The sequence below is a fragment of the Cyprinus carpio genome, chromosome B16 (genome assembly GCF_018340385.1).
Source record: "Cyprinus carpio isolate SPL01 chromosome B16, ASM1834038v1, whole genome shotgun sequence".
In the NCBI taxonomy this organism is placed as follows: Eukaryota; Metazoa; Chordata; class Actinopteri; order Cypriniformes; family Cyprinidae; genus Cyprinus; species Cyprinus carpio.
The window spans coordinates 15,578,814-15,605,121 of NC_056612.1; the positions used below are offsets into that span (position 1 = coordinate 15,578,814).

A 26,308-nucleotide genomic window follows, 5' to 3' on the forward strand; every position below is an offset into this window, starting at 1 on the left:
AGAGTGGCAAATCTGAACCTCAACATCCTGTAGTCACTGTGAGGAAGAAGTGCATGCTGGGAAACCAAAGAACCTGCAGCAGTACCTGAGAGATTTTTGTCAATAACCGCAGGCAGCTTCATGTTGCAGTTTACAGAGCTGTTGTAAACAATTAACAACCATAAAATACAAATATAGATGGTGAAAGAACATGGGATGGTACAGAACAATTCGTTTTTATAATTTAGTATAACATTACATAATTAAAACAGAAGACAGTGAACAACCAGCATATACAAATATAGATGGTGGACACACCATCATTAAAAAAAAATTAGTATACAGCTGGTCATGTGAAAGTGAACTATTTATGCGTTTAATATTTTTTTCTGCCTAAGATCGAGCTTTACATCATATTAAATTTAGTTGTCCAAAGTACTATACATTTCCATTGGTGTAAAACCTTCTCAAGTGGAAAAAAAATACTTTCGGTTAAAAATGTATATAGAAAGAAAGAGAATGAAAAGACAGAGAAAAAAGAATTTAAGAAAGGAAGATTGGGAGTGGGCAAAAGAGTGATGGTGGATTGAGTGTGTGTTAATGCGCTGTGCTGTGGATTAGTACGGGCCGCCCGGGCAGCTGAGCAGAACCAGCCAGCCCTCACAAACCAATCAGGCCTTCATTAGGCCAGGCGGGGGGGATCGATGCTCAGCCCACATCAATTAAACAGGCCCCAAACCATGCACACTCTTCAACACACACACACACACAACTATCCTGCACCTGTACATTCTGTTCTGTTCTATTTTAGATGTGCACAAACATCATCAAATATTTCATGAGTCTTTAAAATATATAGGGGAAAAAAATCAGAAAATCACAAGCTATTAATAAACAAAATACATTTTATATTTAATTGAAATGACTGGATCATGTCAAATTCTTCAGCCAATCAGATGTATTCTTTTTAGCACAATATGGCATACTGTATTATACTGATACCTCTGAATCACACAAACACCCCCCATTCACAGCACAAAGCTCTTTTTTTATCCTCTCTCTCAGACTTTGTAACATAGTAGTGCACATGCACCCATCTGAAGAACACACATCAGTCGTTGTGTTCTATATCATTTCTGCCCCTTGCATTAAATATTGGGGATAATTTGACATTTGATGCTACAAATAGGAATATAGTATCTTAGGGTTAATTCAATTTTGCATATTTGAATGCAATCTTGGACTAGAGATGGTTTTGTTTGAACATTCAATGGAATGTATTTTTCAATACAATATAAGTGTTACTGTATGTGTGTGTAAATAAAAAATAATTTTCATTTTAAGGTAAACTATCCCTTCAACAATTTTGCAGTATAGTGGTGGATTTCTGGGCACACACAAATATGTATCTGTACAGTATATATACATGTGCTGTTACATATACATTCACACCCCAGCTTAAAAAACTTGGCTTTTATGAGATAGACTCTAAAACACTATATTGATCAGCATAACATGTAGAAGATACTGCAAAAACAACTGTTTGATTAGTAAGCTAATGAACAGTGTTGGGAAGGTTGCTTTGAAAGTCTAATAGGTTACAGATTACAGTTACCCTATTTAAAATGTAATAATAGTGTAATTATTTCAATTACTATATTAATGTAACTGATTACATTTGATTTGATTGCTTCTTGATTTCTTTTTTAAAGTTCTAATGTTTTCAACTGTTCATCATTTTCAAACATTTAAAGCAGGCAGGGTTACCTTACAGTAGCACTCAACAGAGATAACAGTAAGACTTTCAGAATCCTTCAGCACTTGAATAAAGATTATAATAATTTAATTTTAAAGCACAGCCACCACAAACTTCGGCTTTAGCACCTCTTTTTACTTTGAGATTGTTTTAAAGTTAAATACAGACTTAAAATCATAAGTTATAGTTTAATAGCTATGACACTGTTTTTGAAATCAAACCTTTGCATAGCTATGACAAGAAACATCTAACAATGCCTTGGCAAAAACAGTTAATCTTCAAAAAAAATAAAATAAAATAATTAAATAAATAAAGCATATATCCCCAGATAAAAAAATAAAAGTCATTGAATAAGCACGTTTTATTCTGTATCCTAAACTCCTGAAACATTGGTGTCTCATATTTTAGAGCAGTAAATGCAATTTATGAAAGACATCAATTCAATCTGTTTGTGGGTATGTGTGAAAAAATTATGTAACCCCTTTTATTATCATTAACATTTTCATAAATAACTTTAAAAAAAAAAAAAAAACACATTAACTGTAACTGATTACAATTGCATTTATTTTCTAATTAAACTACGTAATCTGTTACATGTAACTATACTTCCCAACACTGCTAATGCATACTATTTAAATGTGTGAATAATAAGTTAAAACAGCTTTTTGAGATATTTGTAATAAATTAAATAAAGACTAAAAACTATAACCAAACTCTAACAAGTTAGATTTATTCTCTTAATTTGATGGGTAAAGTAAATAGCGTTTAGTCAAGCGTATACCTGAGTGGAGCAAGAGCAAATTTTTTCCAGGATCACTCAGAAAGTGGTTTTCTCTCACAAGTGGAGAAATGGAAAACCAGCAGTGGAACTGGAGCAGGATGATTATGAAAGAAGGTGACTGGAAATCTCCGCTCCACTCATGGGCTACATCAGGGTTCCTCAAATCTTGCTCTGGAGCGCCAAAGCCCTGCAGCGTTTACCTCCAACCCTAAACAAAAACACCTAAGCAAGTTCATCAAGGTCTTCAGGGTCCCTAGAAAACCACAGGTAAGTGGCTTTGATCAGGGTTTGAGCTAAACTCTGGCCCTTCAGGACGGGATTTGAGAAACCCTGGGCTATGCTACTGACCAGATTTTGTCAAGTTGGCTTCATTTAAAAATATTTTTGCTTGCAAAGAAGAAATACACCAACTAACACTTTTTTTGTCATATATGTGGACATTAAGTTACTGATATTAACAGCTTCTTTTAGAGCTGCTGTATAAAAGCAGTATCACTTTCACAATAGTGCTACAGAAGGCCTCTTGAATATAAGCACAGTGCAGAGCACTACAGCTGATTCACACATCTGTGCTGATATTGAGTCTTGCTCATGTGATAAAGTATATATCTAAAAAAAATCTAAATTAAAATAGTTTTGCTGATGTCAGAAATAATGAGTTGAGTAAAAGACGAGAACAGAACCTGTAGCAAAAAAACAAAAAACATATAGCATATACGCGCGCGCCCAGCCTCATACAAACGCGCGCGCAACATCGATAACACCCAATTACATCCACGCTCGCACACAGAAAGTCTTGAACACACAATTACACGCGCTACGGACAACCTTTTATTAACACTCAATTACACACACGCATAAATCACAAACGAAGCGCGCACCGCACCGTGACCGCAGGAGCGCGCACGGGTCGTTAGCCTTCTCGCGCTCAAAACCTAGAGAAAGACGGTGTGTGAGTGTAAGGGAGGAAGAGAGAGGGAGAGAGCGAGACTCAAAATAAACGTGTATGTGTTAGACGATTACCGGGCCGCGCTTCCTGCCCCGCCATATCACCTGCGTTCACTAGCATTGACACGTCAGTCTGCGGCGGCTAACGCGTTGTGACAGCGCTTAGATTATAATATCTGGCCCGTATTACTGGGCATTAGCGCTATTACGGCACCCCGCCCTCTCTTAGCCCGCTCAGGTGGACCATTTTGGAAATGGAGAAAAAGAAATGAGAAAACCGATAAAAATGCATGGAGAAAAGCGAGACGGGGGGAAACAAGGGACACTCATTAAGTTAACCCACAACAGAGAACTAGACTAAAATATCTGCAACATACCAACAGTTTAAGTCTAAATAAACAATTTCTGCCAAGAGTAGCAAACTCTCCCTATAAGAGGCATTGCTAGTTTCAGAGAGGCCTGCAAAGCAGTACCACATCCTGATCCTATTAGATAGATGATTAAGCTTTAGTGGAAAGCGATCAGCAAGTTCTATTAGGAGTAAAACCGCTTATCTAAATGAATTTATGTATTTTTTTAAAGGATGTGCATAATTATACAGACTTGGGTGCCGCCATCTTAATATCTTCGTTTGGCTCAGAAATGATGAAGAGTATGAATCAACCCTGAGAAGATGATTTACGGTTTGTACAGCGACATGCTTGACTTGCTATTGCTTTTCAAAACCCTCATTTATTACACAAAGAATACACTTATATATCTAGGTCTTGTTGTTTTAATTAGGGAAATTAATAAGTAAGAATAAATTAATATTGCCTTGTCTAGGCCCAGCAACTTCAATACCGGGGCATTTCTGGGCGAGGATACATTTGCGCAGCGCAATTAACGCTTAATAAGTAAGTGATTAATTATGATTAGCACGCGGATTCGTGGTAATGGCCTCTCGGTGAGCTCACAATAAGGCTCGATGTGTTTATTCGCTCACGAGTCTGTATATTCATCTCTGTCTGCGGGTGTGATCATCTGAACCCCAATCTACATATCCAAACGTGAGTGAGTGGGTTCACTTACATCTCCATTTGTGCTGGAGGCCTATTTGTTCTGCTCACTGTGGATGGTTGTTCCCTTTGTCTATTCATCAGCAGTCCATTAGTGGCGCGCCGTTTGAACGGCTTGGTGCACACAGACGTCATATGATTAAAGCAGCATTCATTTTTTTCCCCTAGATGTCTTTATTTGCACTGTGGGAAGGGGTGGGAGTGTTAGATGTCTTCTTTGTCACCCCAGCAGGGTAATATAGTGTGGATTGGAGGCGTCCATCAATCGAGGAACAGTGATATCCACAATCGAAAGCCTGTGCCATGGGGCACTAGGGTTCCACGAGTGCCAGTTGTCTCCAAGGCAACCTTGACAGACTCTTGACAGGTGAAATGATGACATCATGACCATCTCCTTTCGGCGAAATGTGAAGGCTACGTTCGAGGCCAAACTTCAGATGAGGTACCGAAACTCAAAACCTGGTAGAGTGGCCATTTGACCAGAACACTGGCAACATCTTGAAGATGACTATAGTTACTTTTGAGACAATTCATACAAAGAGGCTGGGCATTTTTCCCCCTTTCTCTCTCTCTCTCACTCACTCACAATGTTCATTGCCCAGAAAAATAATTTCTTGGTCATTTCAACCCTTTTGTGAGCGGCAATCAATTTCTCTTCTTTTCCCGATGGTTTGAAAGTGTGCGCACAGAAGTTTGACCTTCTCTAAAAGATCTATCAATTCATCCATCCTGCAATCTGTCTATTTATGTTGTGATCGCTCTGCTTTTTCGTGTTCGTTGATGTGAGAGCATCCATAGACTCATCTGGTCGTCAATCCGTCATCTTGTGTGGCATTCTGCAATTATCCAGCAAACAATATAAGAAAAAAAGATCAGGTGATGGCGGAAAGGAAAAAAAGCCAGTTATTTGGCCAAATGCATAGCCTAAGGAAATATGGATTTATACACTGTACACAAAAGTCACATATGGACTCCTCATAAGGGTTAAAGGAAAAAGATCCTACCTGGATTCCAGATTTACTTTAGTATTATATGAATATAATATAGATATATATATATATATATATATATATATATATATATATATATATATATATATATATATATATATATATATATATATATATATATATATATATATATATATATATACACACATACACACACTTATATGTAATCCTTCAGTATTAAAAACATTATTTATATTCTGTTTGTTATATAAATACTACACATTACTACTGTACAAAAGGCTTAATTTTACTCATCAAAAATAGTTTTAAGACATTAATTTATATCTTTTGATTTAGTGTACGAGTACAAAGTGTCAATTTATGAAATATCTAATCCAGTGCCATTTTTGTATGCACAAGGACAGTATGGTCAACACACAGATCTGATCTCACCATCATTCAGCCTGTCTGGAATTACACAAACTGTGACTAAACATCTTTAAGATGCTCGAGGAAAATACACCTAAAAACTTCTCTATAAACTGTGCAAAAATTGACCTGGGAAAAAAAGATGTTTTAAAGGCAAAGGATACCAAAAATGGATAAAATATATTAGTAATATTGTTTTTGTAAACATCCTCACACCCATACTTTATTTTGTTAAACTTTTCACAGTACTGAAGATTTGTAAGTGCACTACATACACCGTGTATATATATATAAATATATAGGGGTAAAAAAGCAAGAAAGAGAATGACTGGCAACACACTTGGCACTCTAACAATAATGTAGATAAAAAATATTATTTTTGTTTGTAACTCTAATTGCATTTTGACATCTAAAGAGACCCATCAGAATGCAGTCACCTCATTTCACAGATTTAAATGTTAATGCAAAACTAGAAGGGGTGGCAACTTTCATGTTACATGGACTACAAAGTAATACAGATCAGATCTTCCAAGTTTTCACTCTGTCTCACAATTTCTTTCTTCTGACTATAACAACACACCCTTATCAATCCCTATTCTTTTCCTTCATCTTCACTACCATCTTTCACCATCCCCTCATTCTCATTGCTTGTTCCTGTCCGGCAGCTTTCCCCTTCACTTATTCCCCGTCCTTTCCTGCAATACACACACACACACACTGTCCCTTCCAATCTCCCTCTTCCTCTCGCTCTCGCTCTCCCTCACTCACAAGACGATATTATATATTCCAGTCTGTTCTTTGCATGATTTGGGGAGTAGATGAAGCCATATCCCGCCTCTCCCTCCCTCCCGCTTCTCGCCTTGTTGTTTAATGTTTCAATTTGGAGGAAGCAAACATTCAATCAGACAGATTAACTGTTTAATGCATGTCATCAGTCAAACTGTCTACAAGAGGGGGACCCTTTGCCTCCCCTCCCCATCCACACACACACACACACATATACACCCCAACACCCGCACGCTGATGCTCTGCCCTTCTCACTCCCAGGATTTCTGTGGCCCATGCAGACACTGTCTACTCTAATATAAATACACACATTCAGTGAGACGTGCATGGCTCTTTCTCAGCTATTCTCAGATATATATAAATTCAGATTCATACATGAGAGAACTAGTGTGAAAAAAGCATGACCAAGCATGGGAGTCTGGTTTATACATGTGACAATGTGGAAACATGTATAAAATCAGTCACAATCAGGTTTCCCGAGACACAGACTGCAATTTATGCATATTAATTGTGCATATTTGTTTGTTTTTTTAAGGTCAGATGTATAGACTAAAACAACAACAGTCGATTGCGAATACAAACATATTTTAACAGTCTGTCTCTCCTGCTCTCACTTACAGACTCACAGAGACACATGCACACAGAGAGCCGGGCCAGTGGATAGGGAAATCAAAGTGACAGGGAGGGAGAAAGAGGAGGGAGTGAGAGATTAAAGGAAATGAAAAGAGTAAAAAGGAAAGAGGAAGAGAAGGAATGAGAGGTAGAGCGTGGAGAAGGTGGAGTGGACTGTAAAACAGGTGCAGATAGAGCTGTGCACCATAGAAGTGACAAGTAAAGGCACGCATTGCAAAGGTCACTCTAAATATGCCTATGAAATGACACATTATTATAAAACCTTGGTGAATAAATTTAAACCCAGATCTGTGAGTTTTCTTCACTTTTTTGTATAACTCACATTTTAAAAAAGATTAGACTAATTAATATAATCAAATGACTTCATAAATCCCTCTCTCTCCTCCTTCTCATCCAGTGTGTCTCTCTTTTCCCCCACTCTCACGATGTCTGCTTGATGAGCACAGCTCTCAGGGTGTCTAAACCAGGTAAGTATTGACAGCCAGCTCAAGTGACTCGCAGACAGTCCAACAGTCAATATGCAGACAGAGACGGGGTCCAAAGGTCAATGACAAAAGGAGAACAAGAAGAGGCCGAAAGACACAGAGAGAAAATACATTCAGCGTTTGGTGTGATTACGGTTATTTCATACTAAACAGTCGCCAAAATGAATGCACTGCCTCACATGCGAATGCTAGATTGAGGTGAGATTATGATGCTTAAGAGGAAAATGGCTGTTGAGGGTCAGAGGTCAGCGGTCTTTCTTCAGACTTTCTTGATCATCACATGCTTTTACAAAATGTTTTGGGGATTCTAGAAAATGCACCAAATAAGGGTTTTTGATACAAATTAGATAAAAATGCAATATATAAATGCACTGAATTAATGTTATAATATACATATAAAGTAATATCCCTATGAAGCAATTTATGCCAAATCACTTGCAAATCATGCATGTGTGTATATAATATATAGATTTATTATTATACAAATTGATTTAACATGAATTACTTTATGTATGAACTAAAATCATTTTCAAGTGTGTATATATTGTATGTATAATATATATATAATCACTTCTAAAAAATATATGTTTCAAGAATACTACAAAATAAAATACTAATAGATGTCAACACTAAAAAGATGAAAATAGAAAATAGATACTAATACATACTGAGTATAATACTCTTTCAGACATACAGTACAACAACTAATAGAGACAAGTTACCTAGATAGTGTGCTTAGAGGAGACACACACACACTCTGTATTGACACTGAGGGAGTGTCAGTATGTATTGAATGAAAGAAGTAAATGAACACCCTACCCCACCCTCTTTCTCTCTCTCTCTGTCCATCTCTCTCACTCCCTCTCTATCGGCTATCAGTCTCTTTTCCTCTAATCATTTCCTTCCTTCTGGCCTTCTTTTCTTTCTAATGCAATTACCTTTCATTCATCTCTTCATTCTCACTCACTCTCTCTCTCTCATTCTCAGTCACTTCATCCCCCTCCTTATAATCTGGCTCTCTGTTTGTATTACTTCACCCTATGGGGTATTGGTTTCCTTTACTTACTCTGCAGTGATTCTCTCTGATTCACTTCTCGTTTTGTGACGGGCACTGCAGCTGTTCCACTGTGTGTGAACATCTTTGTCTCCTTCCAGATCCCTTTTCACACTTTACTCCACTTCATCTCCACCTACACCTTGAAGACACAAAACCAAGATGCTCAATAATCAATTATACTGACGCATTGAGTTATTATATTGCATACAAGTCTTTTCAGCAGTAGTGCTTAAGAGAACATGAACAGTGAAAACAGACAGACAGACAGACAGACAGACAGACAGACAGACAGATAGACAGATAGATAGACAGATAGATATGGCACTGGTATTAGTTGCTCATAAAAGTTGTAAACAAAAACTTGAGGTGTGTGTCTGTATATGAAAAATGATAGATCTATCTACATTATTTCTTCCTGTCAATCTTACACTGAATGATTAAAATGCATTCACTTCTCTTTAGACATATACTTAAAATCTTGTTTGACTTTATAATGTATAGTCATTTAGCATTAATGCATGCAGTGATGTAGCATAAATTACTTTCACTAGTCCGGGATAAATAGCGCAAAGGAATGTTAGGAAATACGGGGGATTTTGTTTCAGAGAGTGATAAGAAAAAGTCTCGTGTTAAGAATTGTAAAAGGAAGGATCACGGCACTTTGCCAAGAAAGAAAAAGGGAAGAGGAAAAAAACATGTCTTTTCTTACCTTCTGTTCGCTCTCAAGGAAAGTGGGAACGAGAATGAAAATAAATAAAGTGGTGCACATTCACAGTAACGACCTTGCTGGCTGACAAACACCTTTCCCCCTCAAAATTCGTTAATTCAGCTTCCTGCCCCGTGTGCATAGTTCTGCCATAAACAGATGGCTGCCGGAATTGTCCTCAAGCGAAGTTCTAAAAGTGTTTGCCAAGAACGTTGCTGATGAGCGGCGAGGGCATCTAGTAGCACGCTATGAATCTTCTGATGGAAACAAGACGCGAAAAACAAAGACGCGTGCGTATCAAATATTCTAAAATTTCCACACGTGCATGACGAATTTCAGCTCCAGCTCTGCAAAGAATATACACATGCAGTGCTGTCCTAGTGACCAAGTAAAAATGTAAAACAGCATCTTATTCAACTAAATGCCAAACATGCCAAAAATGGCTAAAATAAATAATGAAAAGGACAGTTATATGCTTAGTGTAGGCGAGAGGAGTGCGCTGTCCGTGGTGCTTAAATCGCTGCGCATTTATCAGAATCATGTGCATATTCGAATTATTGACGAATTTTGACAGATTTTTTAATAAATGTGTCTAATGTCAAAGGTCAGTATTTGATGTGGGAAATGATACACGGGGCAGTGTATGGCCCGGACACATCTCTCGAGTGAACAACAGAAATATTTGAGGCCTCATTTAGCACTCAGCTTCAGGAGCATCCATTTCAATTAGACTGTTGTAATCTCCAGCACTTCGCGGTTCTGTGCTCTGCTTGTTCTACCATGATGCCAACACTCGAGATTTGATCTGGACTCGGCAACCCTGACTACCCCGCCCTTTGGTTTGAAAAAAAAAAAAAAAAAAAAAAAAAAAAAAAAGAGCACGAGTGGGCTCATTTGAGTGACCCTGTATGACCTTGACCACCTACACTGCGGCCTTGGGTTTGGACGACCATGCCCCGGACACAGCGCCTTCCCGCCAGAGGTCTCTGGATCGTTTCATCAAACGCTGTCTAACAGCGCGCGCTAACTATCGGACCTCCCACTCCCAACAGAAAAGCGCGAAAACATCAATAGGATGCAACGATCATTTACAAACACTGCCAATCAGCATCCATTGAGCAAGAACTTCATATTCAACACAGATATTAGGGAAGCATTCACATGAAATGGAGATGAAGGAAGACCCATGTCGATGTGTGGACGGACAGATAAATGGATGAGTGGATTTGTCTGCATGGGTGAATAGATAATTGGATAATATAAAGTTTGCATTCTAAAAGAAAGCGGGCGCTGAGAAGCGGCCACGCGTGCTGTCACTCAGTCATTAATAACTGCAGGCCAATTAAGCTGCTCTTAATTAAGATACTGGGCGTGCATAATTATTTTTGCATACATTGAATAAAATTATGGTATATGAGTAACGATGATGTAAAATTAGTATAAAGGAGCTGAAACGCCTTGTCCTGATTCAGCAAATAGCCTACACAGGTAAGTCGAGGCGATTCAGAAGGTATTACATGAACCTCTAAAAGTTTTGTGTAGCTGGGGTTTCAAAAATGTCAGTGTTTACAAAAGTTAAAAATTAAAAGTTCGCGAACAGGCATACGGTATATCTATATGCTACTTAAAAAAATTTTGGGCCATTAAAAATTAACAATGCCATTTTTTTAAATCTGATTTACTAACCACAAAATGACTTTAGTAGCCTATTTTAAGAAGATTAACCAACTTTCAGGGCTGCTCGAGATGAATCTCAACAGATTGCACTCCATTTTTTAAAAGCTGGTTCCCCTGAAATCATCTTATAATACTCGCATTGTGGATACACAAAAACAACACAACAGTGGGAGAGCGCCACTGCTTCACCCCCTCCTCCCGTACACCTCCACCGCTACCTCTCTTCACTCTCTCCACTGGAGAAACGGCAAGGAACCGCGACGCGAAGGGCCGCACATACCTGATCAATATTCGATTTAGTTGCTAATTTAGGGCCTTTCTATAGCTGTCATCCCGTGATGTATGAGTCCTAACCCGAGGTCGCCGTGGAAAAGAAGAAGGAGGAGGAAAAAAGAAAAAAATATCAAACACCAGTCAACTTTTCACTTAACAATAGACCGACTTGAATATTATTTATGGCCGAAAGCGCCACTTTATGGGTGAATTGCTTCTATCGCTGGCTGAATGATGAAGCGGGCCTGTAAGTACACGACATACAAGCACACACACAAGGGGTGAAAACGTGTAAGCACAGCTACCGTGCGCTGGATTGAATAAGAGCATGTACAGGGGACGAGGAAATATTAATTTCCAAAGAGTTAACCGAGTGGCCTTTGCATAGCTGTGAGTGAGTGTGATTTTTCCATTGCAGCATCTCGAGAGTCATGTTCAATTCAGCAGGCGCAGGTCAGGCACAAAATACTGTGTGTAGGTGATTGTAAGCACTCAGTGAGAAACTTTCCGTTAATAGGTTACAAAAATGGATGGCAGTGTAAGAAAATTAGATCTGACAAAAACACACAAGGCATAAAATAAAGGGATATTCAGACTTACTCTCTCGCACTCGTTCTCTCTCTCTCTCTCGCAACCACACATATCTGCTTTATTTCGCCTCTTTTAATTTCTTCCCGATCGATCACCGGTCTCAGGATGTTATCAATAATTTGGAAGCTTGATTAACTTCAACGTTTCCATAACAATTCTTCGCGTTCATACTCTCCAGCATTTTTAATTAACACTTGCTTAATTAGCTCGAGATGGTATTGGACTATGATGGGTATGTGTATGGGGGAGGGCGGAAATTAACATAAAACCTCTCCTGATAAATTGATATATTATCAGGAAAGAAATGTTGTAAGAATTTCTAAGCGGAACGAATCATAAACAGACATCAATCAAAAGCAAGTAGCTCAAGACAACGTATAATTCTTTAAGAAAATTATTTAATTATTTATGCAAACGGAGTTAATTTCACATAGAGAAAAAGATTAGAACCTAGGCTGAAAAGAGTTTGTTGACTCACCGGAGTGGAGCAATAAACTAACCAAATAAATCACACATAAAACAATACAAACTACTGCATAACATGAAGAAACGAAATATAAAAATGTATTATTTAGCATTTTGTGTTATGTATGTTTTTGCAAGATTATTTTCTAATAAACTTATGGTCGCCTAGGTTGTTTTATTGACAAGTAAAATTTCATAAAACTTATCAGACCATTAAGCTCCATTAAGCATGATGTGGCCTACAGTACACTAGCAGTCAATATGAGGGAAAACTCTCTGACTACATGGTCACACTGTCATTGAACCTGAATTGTGATTAAGGCGACAGTCTCATGCTTCTTAATTACAATGTACATTGGAATTACAAATCTCCACAAGTGCTCTAATGACTATAGAAGTCCATTCTGAGTGATTAGGATGCCTAAACAAATCAATGCCAGCTCTAAGTTTTGAAGTTGTGTGCCTGGGTGGAATTGTTGGCTTGTTTTATCTATTAACTCTTATGTAAAGATTGGCAAAGGCTAATCCTTATGTGATTAAGGGCCTATAAATGGCCAATGCCATATGTTATACTGGATGATAATTAACTGCAGACTATTATATGAAGCCATCAAGGTCTTAATATGTCAAGAGCTACTAAATATGCTTCTTTTGCACTATCCTTCCAAAACATGACTGCAATTAAAAAATCAGCTTTAGAATCCATCATTTAAGGTAACATTATATATGCAAACGCAGTTGGATGATTAGAAGCACTTACTCTGTGTGTGTGATACCATATGACAAACTGAATCCATCTCCTGCTTTGCATATGACAGGCCTAGGGGCCCAGCTGAGGCCTTCTGGCTCATTTGTATAATGACTTGAATGGGGTTAATCTTTTAGTTATTTTAAGCAGCACAAAATATTTACATTCCCACTGGTCATATAATGGAATCAAAGCAGCATGTCCAACATGTTCCTTGAGTTGAATAAGCCTTATTAATAAATATGTTAATCCATTCAATTTAGTCTAATTTTGCTTTGTTTGGTTGATGTGCTTGGATTTCCTTAAAATGTATATGCATGCTATTTTTCAGATCCTGCGTTGGAGGTCTACAACAATTATACTGGTTACATAATAATATGCAAACTATGCAATAGTATATTGACTGCAAAGTATTAAAGGGATTGTTCCCCCAAAAATGAAAATTCTGTCATTATTAACTCACCTCTATGTCGCTCCAAACCTGTATATCTTTCTTCTGTGGAACACTTTTACAGTGAAGCACACCTAAAGTTCCTTTAAAACAATCACTGCTTTGTGAATCAGTTTAAAAATGTATGATCTCCACAATATGACTCAAAACCAATGAAACATTTCTATGCTCAAAGGTGGGATACTAGAGATTTATAGTTTATAGGAATTTACAGTGATGATTACCAGGGTTGACTGACCTCTGAGTCCCATCTGCTTCACTGACGGATGACTGACAGCCGGGCGAAGAGGGAAAAAAACACAAGTGTTATGTGAAACAGAAGCAAGACATTGGAAAGCACAGAAAACTAAACTTACAGAGCACCCAAGTTGTTAGTGTGATACTACTGTCAGACAAAAAGGGAATCTCCATTGAAGGGAAATATGTAAACACTCATAACAGCTTCTAAATCAGACAAGAAAGTGAGAGGGACGAGAAACCAAATGGCTAACAGGTCCCTCCAGACAAATCTGAACGCTGTCAGTGCTGCTCCCTCCCTGATTTCCTCCTAACCTCTCCTTCCCCTCATCTCCCAGTTCTCCACAAACATCGTCTCCCTAAACTAGCTTGGCTCTGGAGACTTCTGAGGGAAGACGGGAGCCACGGAAAGCAGGTGAGAGAGTGAGTGCTTGCATGAGGGAGAGGAGAGGGGATAAGGAGATTGAAGCGTTTCTAATTTGAATAAACCCTTCGGCAGACTAAAACTGGCAGCCGGCTTCCCCTCTGTGCACAGGAAAAGAAAGCAAAGTAAAGAAAAAGGAAAGGAGGCAGGGCAAGAGGAAAGCAGAGATAGATGGAGGGATATAGAGATGTCTCCACATGCATTTGGCTCTGCAGTACGAGAGTTTGGGCTGGAAGGGGGTGGAATGAGAAAGAGATGTTGGAAAACAACAGAGCTAGATGAGGTAAAGAGATTGGATCAAAACAAAAGAAATAAAACATTGAGATGGGACTTTCTAGGACTAAAAAGGTGGGGGGAGACAAAAACTGAAACCAACTATGTGATTTTAAAAAATTACCAGACCCAAGCTTTTCCCTCTTGGTCAAAAGTCTCTCCACTACTTCAGCTCTCCTCTATCTGCCTCTCTCTCACACTAACACTATCTCGAAAATAAAAAATAAAGTTTACATACAAAAACAGTTTTAAAACCCAATCACGAAAAACTAAATAAAATACACTATACAGAAAAATTACTCATTGCTGAAGGTCGCCATGATTTTGCCAAGTAAGATCAACATCTATAATTCATAATCAATCAACATAAGGAATTTTGAGAGGCTTGTGTAATCATGTTATGGAAGGAATTTTGAGAGGCTTGTGTCTTGGTTTAAGCTTGTGTTTACTTTTTATGATAGTCTGTCTAAAAACATCCATTTCAGCTTTTAGACTGGAATTCCGGATTTTGACCCCTGCCATTGTAAAAGGATGAGAAATAGCCTACACCGTACACTCGTGCATATGATGACACGATACGATTACCGAGGAGAAAAACGTGTTTCTGTTTAAGTATACTAGTACTACGTCTAACAAAAAAGGAGGAGATAAGGAGGGAGAAGGTCTCTCGATAACACCTCCACACAGCATAAGAGAGAGCGACAGCGAGAGAGGGAGGGAGAGCGAGAGAAACACACAAGAACTGGCTCCGGCTTCAGCGGCACTGAAGTGAAGCGGCGACGCTGGGAGAACCATAAATCTTCATATAGAGGCTGTTTTGATTAATGCAGCCGAGTCGAGCTAGGGGGCTGGACCTATCCCATTACGCCCTAATGGAAGATGGAGCGCCGCTGTCTCCACCACTAGGCCCCTGTCATTTGTTCCACTTTGCAGTCCATTTGGCCGAGAGACTACAAGCCACTCCATCAAAAATATTTTCAGAGTTAATTTCCGCCCGCTTAATTCGCCTTGATTCGGATTGCGTATCGAATGGCAGGATCGATTTTCGCCTGGCGTCTAAATTAAATAAAAGAGGGGGGTATACTTTAAGACCGCATTTTCTTTCTTTTCTCTTTTCCATTCTTTCTCTCCCCCTTTTCCAGCTATCCCTCACTTTAAGTCCATCTCATTCTTTTTCCCTTGTTGCATCTCATTTCCCTCTCTTCTTTGGCTGTTATAGATATTATAGGCTAGGGGATGGGGCATGACGGTGTATTACACATAATCCGAGATCGAGGGAAGGACAAATGGAATGGGGTGATAGACATATGGATCTTTCCAGAAACTGTAAACGGGCATATCAAACAAGACAAAATGATTTTTTTTTTTTTAAACACGTTCACAATACTCCCAACAGTGTGCCTGGGTTGACTTTTTTAAAAGAAAGCTTAAAAAGTGAATAGGAAAGTTTTGGTTATACACATTTAAATTTTAATTAAAATAATAACATAGAATTAGATTTGTGTATCTGATTACGCAATCTATTCGAGCGGTTTCGCCTACAGTTGCCATGGTTACCGCCTCAATCAACCGCGATTACAGTTACGGTTTATCGATTTTTCAGCAATGTAGCCTACCGTTCGATGAAAAATTCTATTTTATTAAAACCTTGTTTAAACATGTTGTATTTTAAAAGAATATTTACTTTAAAAGTCCAAATTCTTTCCATTAAAAGTAACTAAATTATTGTGGTCAGAAATTCACATAAAGCATGTTAGTCATTTCAGTGAACCATAATTATTCATTATTAGATAAAACAGATAAAAGAGAAAAAACACATGTATTTATACGTATTTTGAAGATGTGGAAAAATAATAAAGAAAAAGTAACCAAAAGACATGGAGAGAAGGGTAAAAAGCGCCGTGACAAATTGGTCGAGTGTGTCGCGAATTCCCTTTTAGATTTAAAGCCACATGTAGCCCATCGTCATATCTTTCCAGAGTAATTTATTTTCCCATTTCTCTCTCTTCCTCAGCCCCTCTCTGTGAATTTATCTGTTGGCCCCTGCGCGTGCTCCAGTCACGTGCGATTGAAGAGAGGGGGGAAAGTCAATAAAAGTCTCCAGCGACAACTGTTTCCCCCCTTGGGCTCTTGCACTTCTCCTACTCTTTCTTTTCCTCTTTTGTTTCTATTTGTTTATCTCCAGAATCCTTTCTGTTTCGCAGCCAACTTTGGTGTGAAATTACATTGAATAAAAACAATAATATTAACATAAAATGTCAGAAACCCAATTCTCCTATTATAGTAAAAACTGAAGGGACATTTGGGCAACTTTTTTTTTTTAAAGCCAAAGTGCATTCAACATAATTATGCTGAAATAATTGATCAGTTGATTCTGTAACTAGAATCGCCAAATCCTCGCACAGCCGGATCATTTAAACACACAAAGTAGTTAAAATGTTGAATTATCTGGTAGGCTACATCTTCCCTGAAAACTTTGACTGTATCTAGTCAGTGAAACATGAGGTGTTTCAAACCCCATGAAACTACAACAAGGTTTGACTTTGCAGCCACCCCATGGAGACAAAGACGATGGTTAAGACAAGCCCAGATGTGACCATATCGACTCGTTTCAGGCCACCAATATACTCTCTCTAAGTCCACACATCAGTTATTGTCTGATTCTTGAGAAAAATGCCCCAACCTAGAATAATGAATAAATACACAACATACACAGTCAACAGGCCTCTGGTAAGATACACACTGTGTCAATATTAATCTCACTGACAGAAGATCGAAATATAGCAACTGTCACACATCATCTTTCCTCTCTCCTGTCTCTCCGTGGAGTGGGGGTTCATACAGAGAGAAATGGAGAGAGAGAAAACATGAAAATGCGAGAAAAACCAAAATGTGGTAAACACAGAAAAGGAAAGAGATGGACATAGAAATAGGAGGCAAATTAACACAGCAAAAAGGAAAAATTTAACAGGGTAAATAGTATAAGAGCTAAGTGAGGTGCTGGAAGTGGGAAAAGAAGGACTGACAAGAGGAAAAGTGGAAGATGGACACAAGAAAAGAGATATAGAGGGCCCACCAGGGATCGTTTTATGAGCATCCAATTGCTTTCATTGGGGCACTACTCTCTCTCTGTCAATTTCCTTATCGTGGCCTTGATTTAATTTATAGACCTGCTTGAAGCCTTTCAGCTCATACTGTAACATAACAATGTGTAGCAAGCAGTGGCATAAGTCAACAGAAACTCTGCCGTAGGCGTAGACCTATGAACAGCCTACAGTACTACCGTTCCTATTCCCTAATCCATCTCAGTCAGAAGTTTTCAACCTTTTTCAGGTCTAGGACTCTTCAGTGGACAGAGAACAGGGATCATAACAACAAGCATACAGTACCATATTAATGTAGTTTACATAATATTATAATGTTGACTTTGCAAGGCCATTAAATTAATAGTAATGTGCTTCTTGAACATTTTATTTAGTAAAACTTTGGTTCCTAACTTTGATCTAAATTAGTAGCAGTCTGATAGTAAAAATATAATTTCTTAAAAATGAAGGGGGAAAACAGTTGAATGCAAAGATGAAAAATCTGCCCTTCAGTCTTTGGGAATGCAGAGGTCAGATACTGACCATAACGAAGACTGGAGGGCTATGTACAAGGTTCTTATTGGCAGACAATTGGCTTTGAGTTAGCAGCTATTAGCGCCAATTATGGGATATTAGTCCAGTCAGGCGGTTCATTAAAGGAGCCCTTAATTACAAGTATTCTGACCCTTTTAAAAGATCTTATTGCCAAGGATATTAACTATATCATGACTGTGATTGCCATGTGCTATGCACAGAAATGAGTGTATAATATCACTGAATAATTTTAAATCCTGAAGGCTCTGATACAGTAAATGTAAATACAGATAAGTTTGCTGCTTCATAAAATAAATATAGATTTTTTAATGCAGAAATCTATAAAGCAGCTGGTGATGGACCACACTGAAATATTAATTACCATTAATACATTTGCTTGTGCAGCGTTTTAGCAAGTGTACTGAAACACATTCAATTGTGTAGATAGATACAGTCAAACTAAAAATTATTCAGACACCAGATATAATTTTTGATATCTTTTTACTAGTGGGTGCAGGACACCACAGTTCATTTATGCAAGTGAGGATAGCAAAATAAAGTAAACTGTGACATATTATACCCAAAAATTCTTCATACGGTGGACTAAAAGTAAAAGATTGAAGCAAAATTTGGGCCCATTAAGCTTGCAGCTTCAGTATGTATATGACACTTAATATAGCCAGGCCTGTAGAAAAGATCATCAGCTATTTGGAACTTTTACCTTTAGTGCTTTAATTGCGATAGCAAGCAGTAGTGTCTGACTGAGCACATACGATAATGACTCTGAAGTCAGTAACTTAAGCTCAGTCACCTTTGGTCTCTGTGGTCAGTTCCTGTGTTCAGCACTGAGGATTAAAGCCTTATCAACTGGAGCAGAGTTGTCAGGATCCACACTCACAGCCAGATTACAGGTTGTGATCCGTTAATAAGTTCATTCTCTGCAGATCAAAATGAGATTTACTCATTACACTGACCCTAGGCACAGCTCCGTCGTTCCCTTCGGTCTCACTTTACCTTATTCTCTTATGATCTGCTCACACCTACAGAATAATCACAAACGTGTTTATTTTATTTTAAGCACTTCATCTGGTCACACTGTCAGGTCTCTGCTCTCTCTTCTTCACTCACAGTATTTCAGCAGGCCTGTGTCGTTTCCCACACCTCCTCTCTTCTAACTACATTCTTTTGATCCCACTATTTGACTCCTCTAAACATCACGTCTGCTTGTCGTCTTTCTCCTCCCACGTTCGCTTGAGTTATTGTGTTATTCTTGTCTTCCCCTCCTTACTCTCGTGTCTCTCATCCCCGCACTCTCTTTCTGCTTGCTGAGGCCACATCGTCCCAGCCGGTTATCCCTTTTCCCTCTCTCTCTCCTTCCCTCCCGCACTCTTTCCCTTGTGATAAATGAGGCTGTCTGTTGGGTGCAGTTCATATTTACTGAGTAGGGGAGCGCACACTGTCAGTCTCCCTCACCCTCCACATCTCTATCCCTGTGCTAAACAGACACCCAGAGCCAAAGGTTAGGACATAAGGGTGGACTGGGGAGAAGAAAGAAGCAGTTGTGGATTGTAGATTTGGGGCTATATGAGAAGCACCAGTGCTGGGAGCCGCACAACATATAAAAAGATGGCAATTGTGTGCGCCTTGACGCTAATCGAAAATGAGAAGCTCCTCATTTCGAGTTCGACAACACCGACCCTACTCGTTTTCTGTGCTAACATTCCTCCCCTTAGCAAAACCCACAGCATCTTTTCACTGTCTTCTGTGCGCCTGAGCTTTCAGGCAGTTAATACGTGCCAAGAAAGTACCATGACCAAAAAAAACACCTAAAATACACAGTTTTATCTACGCCTACATAAACCATCCCTCACGCAAGGCTTGTGTTATTCGCAGGGAGTGAAAAGTGGTGATTTGACCTCTGTTGTAACCCTTTCATGAATGAGAGAAGTGGATTTGGGCTTGGCTGAGCCCAAAGGGACACAGACGCAGCCGCCCTAAAGCCCCCTGAATACCCCAAAAGCCGGCGGCTCTTCCCACACACTGACCTCTGAGGCCAACAAGCGCAAAAACCACTGCAGCGAGACGACACTGTGACACCGGCACACCAAAGCCAACAATGTGTTCCTTCAGCAAATTGACAAGAGTATTGAGAGAAAATATGGAGAAAATTGGATTGCTGGAATTACATATAAAAAATTGGAGATGGGAAAAAAAATGTGCAAGAGGGCTCTTATTTAATTCAACATTGAAGTAATTCAATTTTAGAGTATTCGAGAGATGGTGAGTCAGAAAACTGCCTGTAAATAAGGGTATTAGTGTTTCAGCAATGACCGTTGATGGAGCATTTTTACAAAAGAACACAGGTCATATCACAGGTCAAAGATCAAACTATGATCTCAGAAAACAAGTCAACACATTTGTTAGCATAGTAGCTATGTATTAAATTAAAGGCTGGAATTCACTACATTACTTCTACATAGATTTTTGCCCTGATTTGTCTGTTGGTGTCAACGCTAGTTGCCAAGTCAACACCAGTCTGCAGATTTTGAGCAGTCGCAGTTCACAGAAAATCGTTAGTGTATGATGAGTACTCTCTCTCTCTCTCTCTCTCTTTAGCTTCAGACCATCCTGATTCCATCCACTCAGAGCATATCATGTTTGAGGCAATTAGTTAAAATGGACATTGCACAAACGGAATGCACAAACGAGTTCTGGGTGAAAAAGTATGATTTTATGATAATAATTTGACACGGAGACGAGGGAGTAACACAAACAGAAATGCACATTATGCATTAGAAGCTGTTATACTTTTTCACTTGTTTGTGTGAAGTAACCCAGCAGGTTGTAGCACTGTGGGAAGAGTGAGAATCACAGGAGAGAGACAGATGGCACCAAAGCACATCCTAATTCCCAAAAGCACACTTTGACAGATATCTGTTTCCCCCTGGTGCCCCACAGGAGGAACTGCTACCAAAATGTAACGTTTGTGGCCATTTCTAAACGTTTAGGTTCTTTAGAGAGTGACTGAGATGACTACTGAAATACAGAAGTAGTGATTGTAAAGCATAAACTCAAAAACTGAAAAGGTTTACCTATGTTACCCTGTCTCCAATGGTCATTTCTGTCCGTACCCTGTAAAACAAGAAAATCATGTGAAAAAAAAAAAAAAAATCCTGTCATGTAATCTGTCTCAATTTTCAAAATCTATTAATTTTGTGCATCTGGCTCACCTCCCTATCACCCAATCTTTAGGAGCCCTGCTTGTTCTGACAATTATTATTACTACAGCAACAGAGAGAATTAAAACACACTCCCTTCTATACATCTCCCTGACCCTCCTCTCAGACAAGAGACTTGCTAAATGAAAAATGGACATGCTTTAAGAAGTATTGATTCCAGCTTTAAACAAAGGTAGACTCAATATTATTTAGCCCTAAATACATCTTTGTTATCTGTGTCGGTTCACCAGTCACGCTGCTGTCCTCGTAATCGCAGACATAAAAATAATAGGGCTATTCCCCCAACATTGACTGAAGCAGACCTGTTTGGGCCCTTTGACCAAGTGATCCATCTATTGGCTTTGAGCATTTGCACAGACTGCAATGATGCTTTGGTTGCCTGTGCACAAGCTGAGAAGGAAAGACAAAAAAGACAATGGTTTAGACAAATTGGCCATGGTTTGCATATTGTATTTACTGTTTTAAGATAAGAAGAATACAGTTTCAGATGCACAGTTCAAGCCAATACAATGACGTAACCACTGCGTTAAGTTTTATTTAGCGCAACTCATTTGATGTCATCGTCTATTTCAAAATAAACAGTGAACTTATATATCTTAAACCTTCATACTCATTTTTTTATATTACATCAGGAATACCAGTGCTTCAAAGCATAAATGTAAAATTATTTCATCTTAACTGGACACAATAATAAAATGATCTTACTCTCAGAATACTTTGGCATTGAACAGTGACATTAAATGGATCAACTACAACAATGAACTGAAAAATAACCAACCCATTACAGTATTTACTTGGTGAAAATTTAACACGCAATTCAACAGATTTACAGTGCCCTTCATAAAGCATTAGGATAGCAAATACAAAATAGCTTTTTTGTTGCACACAAGGCACCTGAAAATATGATTAAAAACGAATAAGAGGCAATAGTACATACTTTCATATTAACACAAAATTGAATTAATGGAACTCTAAAATCACCACTACAATGTGTTGAAACAAATAAAAATTCTGTAATTTTGCCTCACATTCATCTTTTATTCATATTTGCAGATGCCTTTTGTACAGAAAAAGACCTCAAATTCTAGATGATGAGGCCCTTAAATGGTTCCATCATACAGCTCACAGATTTTTATTAAAATAATCATAGAATATTAAGCGACAGCAGAAGTAAAACTCACATCTTCATTCATTCTTGTGAGCCAACAGTGTCTTTAAATGGTTAAATATGAACTTTAAATTATTACTTTATGCTAACAACGCTTGTTCCTTACAGTTCATTTGCCAGATTTACTACCCATATTAACAAAAATAATTGTAAGACATTAATTCTATTCGACTGATATCTCCAATGGAGTAGAGCATGCAAAATAGCTATAATGTTAAAACTTTAAGGGCAGTCAGTCCAGAAAGGAAGACTATGCATCTGGATTCAGTAACTTTTAAGAAGTAAACTGATATCCAATTTGTCGATGAACGCTCAATTCATTTTCCTCAATGAAACTGAGATTAGACAGAAGTAGTGCAGCTATCCAGCCTTATGTGTGCTTTTCCATGTGCTGAGAAAGATGGTGCGAGCGAGTGAAGGTGCGGAGACACCGTGGGCAGCTGTAAGGCCTCTCGCCCGTGTGTGTTCGTTTGTGTATTTTCAGGTGTTGGGGCATGAGAAAACTCTTCCCGCACTCCGTACACTTGTAGGGCCTGTGGCCCGTGTGACTGCGCCTGTGCTTGCTCAGGTCGCCCGAGTTGGTGAAGCGGCGGTCGCAGTCAGAACAGGCGAAGGGTTTTTCCCCTGTGTGTCTCCTCATGTGTTTGGTCAAATCGCCGGATTGAGCGTAGCTGGAGCCACACTGCTCGCAGCAGTACGGTTTCTCGCCGGTGTGTGTTCGCATGTGGATTTTCAGGTGCGAGATGCGGACGAAACGTTTGGTGCAGACATTGCACTGGTACGGCCGCTCGCCCGTGTGAATGCGCAGGTGTTTCTTAAGCACATCCTCCCGTGAAAACGTCTTCATACATTCTCTACACTGCAGCATTCGCTCCGAGTTGTGCGCTCTTTGGTGGACCTTCACGTACCTCAGAGCGGAGAACATTTTGCCACAGTCTGGGCATGAAAATGGTTTTTCCTTGGAGTGAACTTGTTGGTGGATGAGAAGCGTCGATCGGTGGCTGAATCTCATCCCGCACTGGGGGCAAGGGTACGGCCTTTCACCCGTGTGGGTTCGCAGATGACATCTGAGGTGGGCCATCCTTGCGAACGCTTTATCACATTCTGGACACTTGTATGGCCGGATTCCTGTATGTATGACTTTGTGATTCCGCAGACTCCCCATATCATGAAATCCACGGCCGCAGTCTTCGCAGACGCACGGCTTCTCGCCAGTATGAATGCGTTTGTGTATCGTCAGGCACTGAAGTGTAGAGCAGTTCTTGCCACAGTCTCGGCACAAATAGCCACGGTCCATGCAAATGGGTTCCTCGACACCCATCTCGTGTTTCTTCTCCTCCTCATGGCAGCGATGTGGTCCGAGACCCCAGACTCCAGCAAAGCTTTGACCGCATTTAGCACAGCTAATTTGTCCACCTTTACACTCCGTGGCTAAGCCATGGCATCTGCGGCAGTGGTTTTTCAGGTTGCCGATGTAATCGAAGCTGCGATCGCACTGTGGGCAGGTGTAGCGTTTTCGGATAGGTTTGGGTGTAGGGAGGTGGGCTTTGCGCACATGGGTCTCCAGCTGCCTCTGAGAGAAGAATCGATAGTGGCACGATGAGCAGCTGAGCATCCCGGAGGATATTTTAGAGCAGTTGTAGACTTTGTGGTTTTTCACCCATGCTAGGTATTCACTTCGATGGCACCATTTGAGGTGTTTGTCCAAGTATGTAAAGTCAGTGAAAGTCACAGAGCAATGAGGACACGGAAAAATCAGGGAGGAGGAAGCTGTGGAGAGGAAAAGGGACACAAAAATATGCCAACTGATAAAGAAACAGTCTTGTGTGGTCAAATGTCAAGTCAAGTGAATCTTCTTAGGTTTAGGTTGTCATCTACAATCAATTAACAGCCAGCAATTAGAAAAAACACACACACACACACACACACACAGACATACATACATACATACATACATACATACATACACATATATATATATATAAACGCTAATACTACTCTAAAAAAAATTAAAATCAAACTATACTAAAATGAAAGAACAAACTTAAAATAAAATATAAAACTTAAAAAAAATTCAAAACTACAGGATTTTTCAAAGCATGCCTCTTGCTGTCAATTTTAATAGCATGTAACCTGTGTGATTTATAAGATCGGGCAAATTAAATAAATTTATTACCTGTGTTTTTCTCCAGTCCCGAATCACCCACAGAATTTTCATCTAGCGTCTCAAGCTTCACTTCCTTCCAGCTGTCATTCTCCTCCTTCACAATGAGAGTAGACTCTCTCTGAAGCACTTCAAAAATGCCAGGCTCAGTTTTGACCTGAAAACTAGGTGGGTTTAAAGGGACACAGTCTGGTTCTGTCTTTGGAACGAATGCTCTGAAAGCAGGAGGATGAGGCTGCAGATTGAATTTCTGCTGCTTCTGTTGTTGGTGTTGTTCAGAGGACACCGTCAGGACTCCCAAAGCTTCCAGCTCTCCTTCTTCTGGTTTGATCTGTGTGACCTCAGGACAGGTGTCCATAGCACAGTCCCGAGTGTCATTAGATGTTTTGGTTGCATTCGTGTCAGTACGAATGCCATCACCATTTGTTGGCAATGGCTCTTTTTCACAATTTGGCAGTTCTTTGGTTTTCTTTTTTCTGGATGATTTTCTTTTCTTTAGCAAGTTGGCTTTCATCTTCTTGTGCACAACCTAAAGAAATATTTGAGAAGGACAATAACATAGTTTACTGGTATAGCATTTATACTATTATATTATTAGAAGTATAATTTCTTATTTTTTAAAGATAACGCAAACGAATAGGTGGAGGCTTCTCTTCTCTAATCTCAAATTCCAATATCAAGTAACATATCTGAATTTAAACAAAGTAAGGCTGGTTTGTGTTTTTCAGCAGGGATGTTTCATCATGAAGGTTCATAATAGCCCAGGTTCACAATAGCTCATATTAGCGGGTTGCAGACATGCAGATGGAAACAGAATTGTCGTGTTGACTTAAATAAAGCACAAAATGTTCTTACCGGAAAAACTAAACCTTTAGATAATCTGCTGCATTCAGGCTGCAATGAATATTCGCTTGGACTGCAGACTGTGATGATTGTCCTGTGGACCGTCACAGCCCTCAGCGTACAGCATCCTGCAGCTCACACAGGCGTCTTACACATCCACCGCTAAAATCACACCAACTCGTCTAGTAATACTAGTGAAAGTATAGCTATAAAAGACCTGGAGCAGTTTGCATTGACCCCTTTTTTCAGGTCTGAAATACGTTATATCGATGCTGCTTAATACTAGGTTAAGCCAGCAACAATAACTCGTTTCAAAATAAGGTCCAGGCTGACGCGGCTTTTCAAAATAAAAGTACCTGAACCTTTTTTTTCTTTTAAGATTTTAGCGGACATATTTAAAACTTCCCAGTAAAATAATTGTAAACTCATTAAAATCACGTAAATGTCCGTAAAAACAATACTTTCATACCGTTTTCTTAGCATCTAATATAATAGAGATAAATCCACCTAACACAAGACAGATCACTGAGTAAGACACCTAATTTCAATCATAACTCAATTTAAGTCAAA

The 26,308-nt window shown here is 39.1% G+C and overlaps 1 protein-coding gene across 4 annotated transcripts in view; it reads right to left on the reverse strand.

The window, feature by feature from the left end:
* LOC109054926 (ETS domain-containing transcription factor ERF-like) overlaps positions 1-26,118 on the reverse strand; it is a 76,246-nt gene extending 50,128 nt beyond the window's left edge. Inside the window, exons 1-7 of one of the 4 annotated variants that reach the window (XM_042741053.1) lie at positions 24,908-25,045; positions 21,866-21,953; positions 21,417-21,456; positions 13,998-14,043; positions 13,786-13,856; positions 8,872-9,001; positions 4,536-5,358 (exon numbers count right to left, since the gene is read on the reverse strand). Coding sequence is in view for 1 of the 4 variants with exons in the window: in XM_019118273.2 (XP_018973818.1) it covers positions 23,102-24,501; positions 24,908-25,409 (1,902 nt within the window). In the remaining 3 variants the exon portion in view is untranslated. Of the gene's footprint in view, positions 1-4,535; positions 5,359-8,871; positions 9,002-13,785; positions 13,857-13,997; positions 14,044-21,416; positions 21,457-21,865; positions 21,954-21,997; positions 24,502-24,907; positions 25,425-25,750 lie in introns of those variants that run through there. The other 3 variants (XM_042741054.1, XM_042741052.1, XM_019118273.2) reach the window with 3 other exon arrangements.
* Between the last annotated feature and the right edge of the window lie 190 nt (positions 26,119-26,308).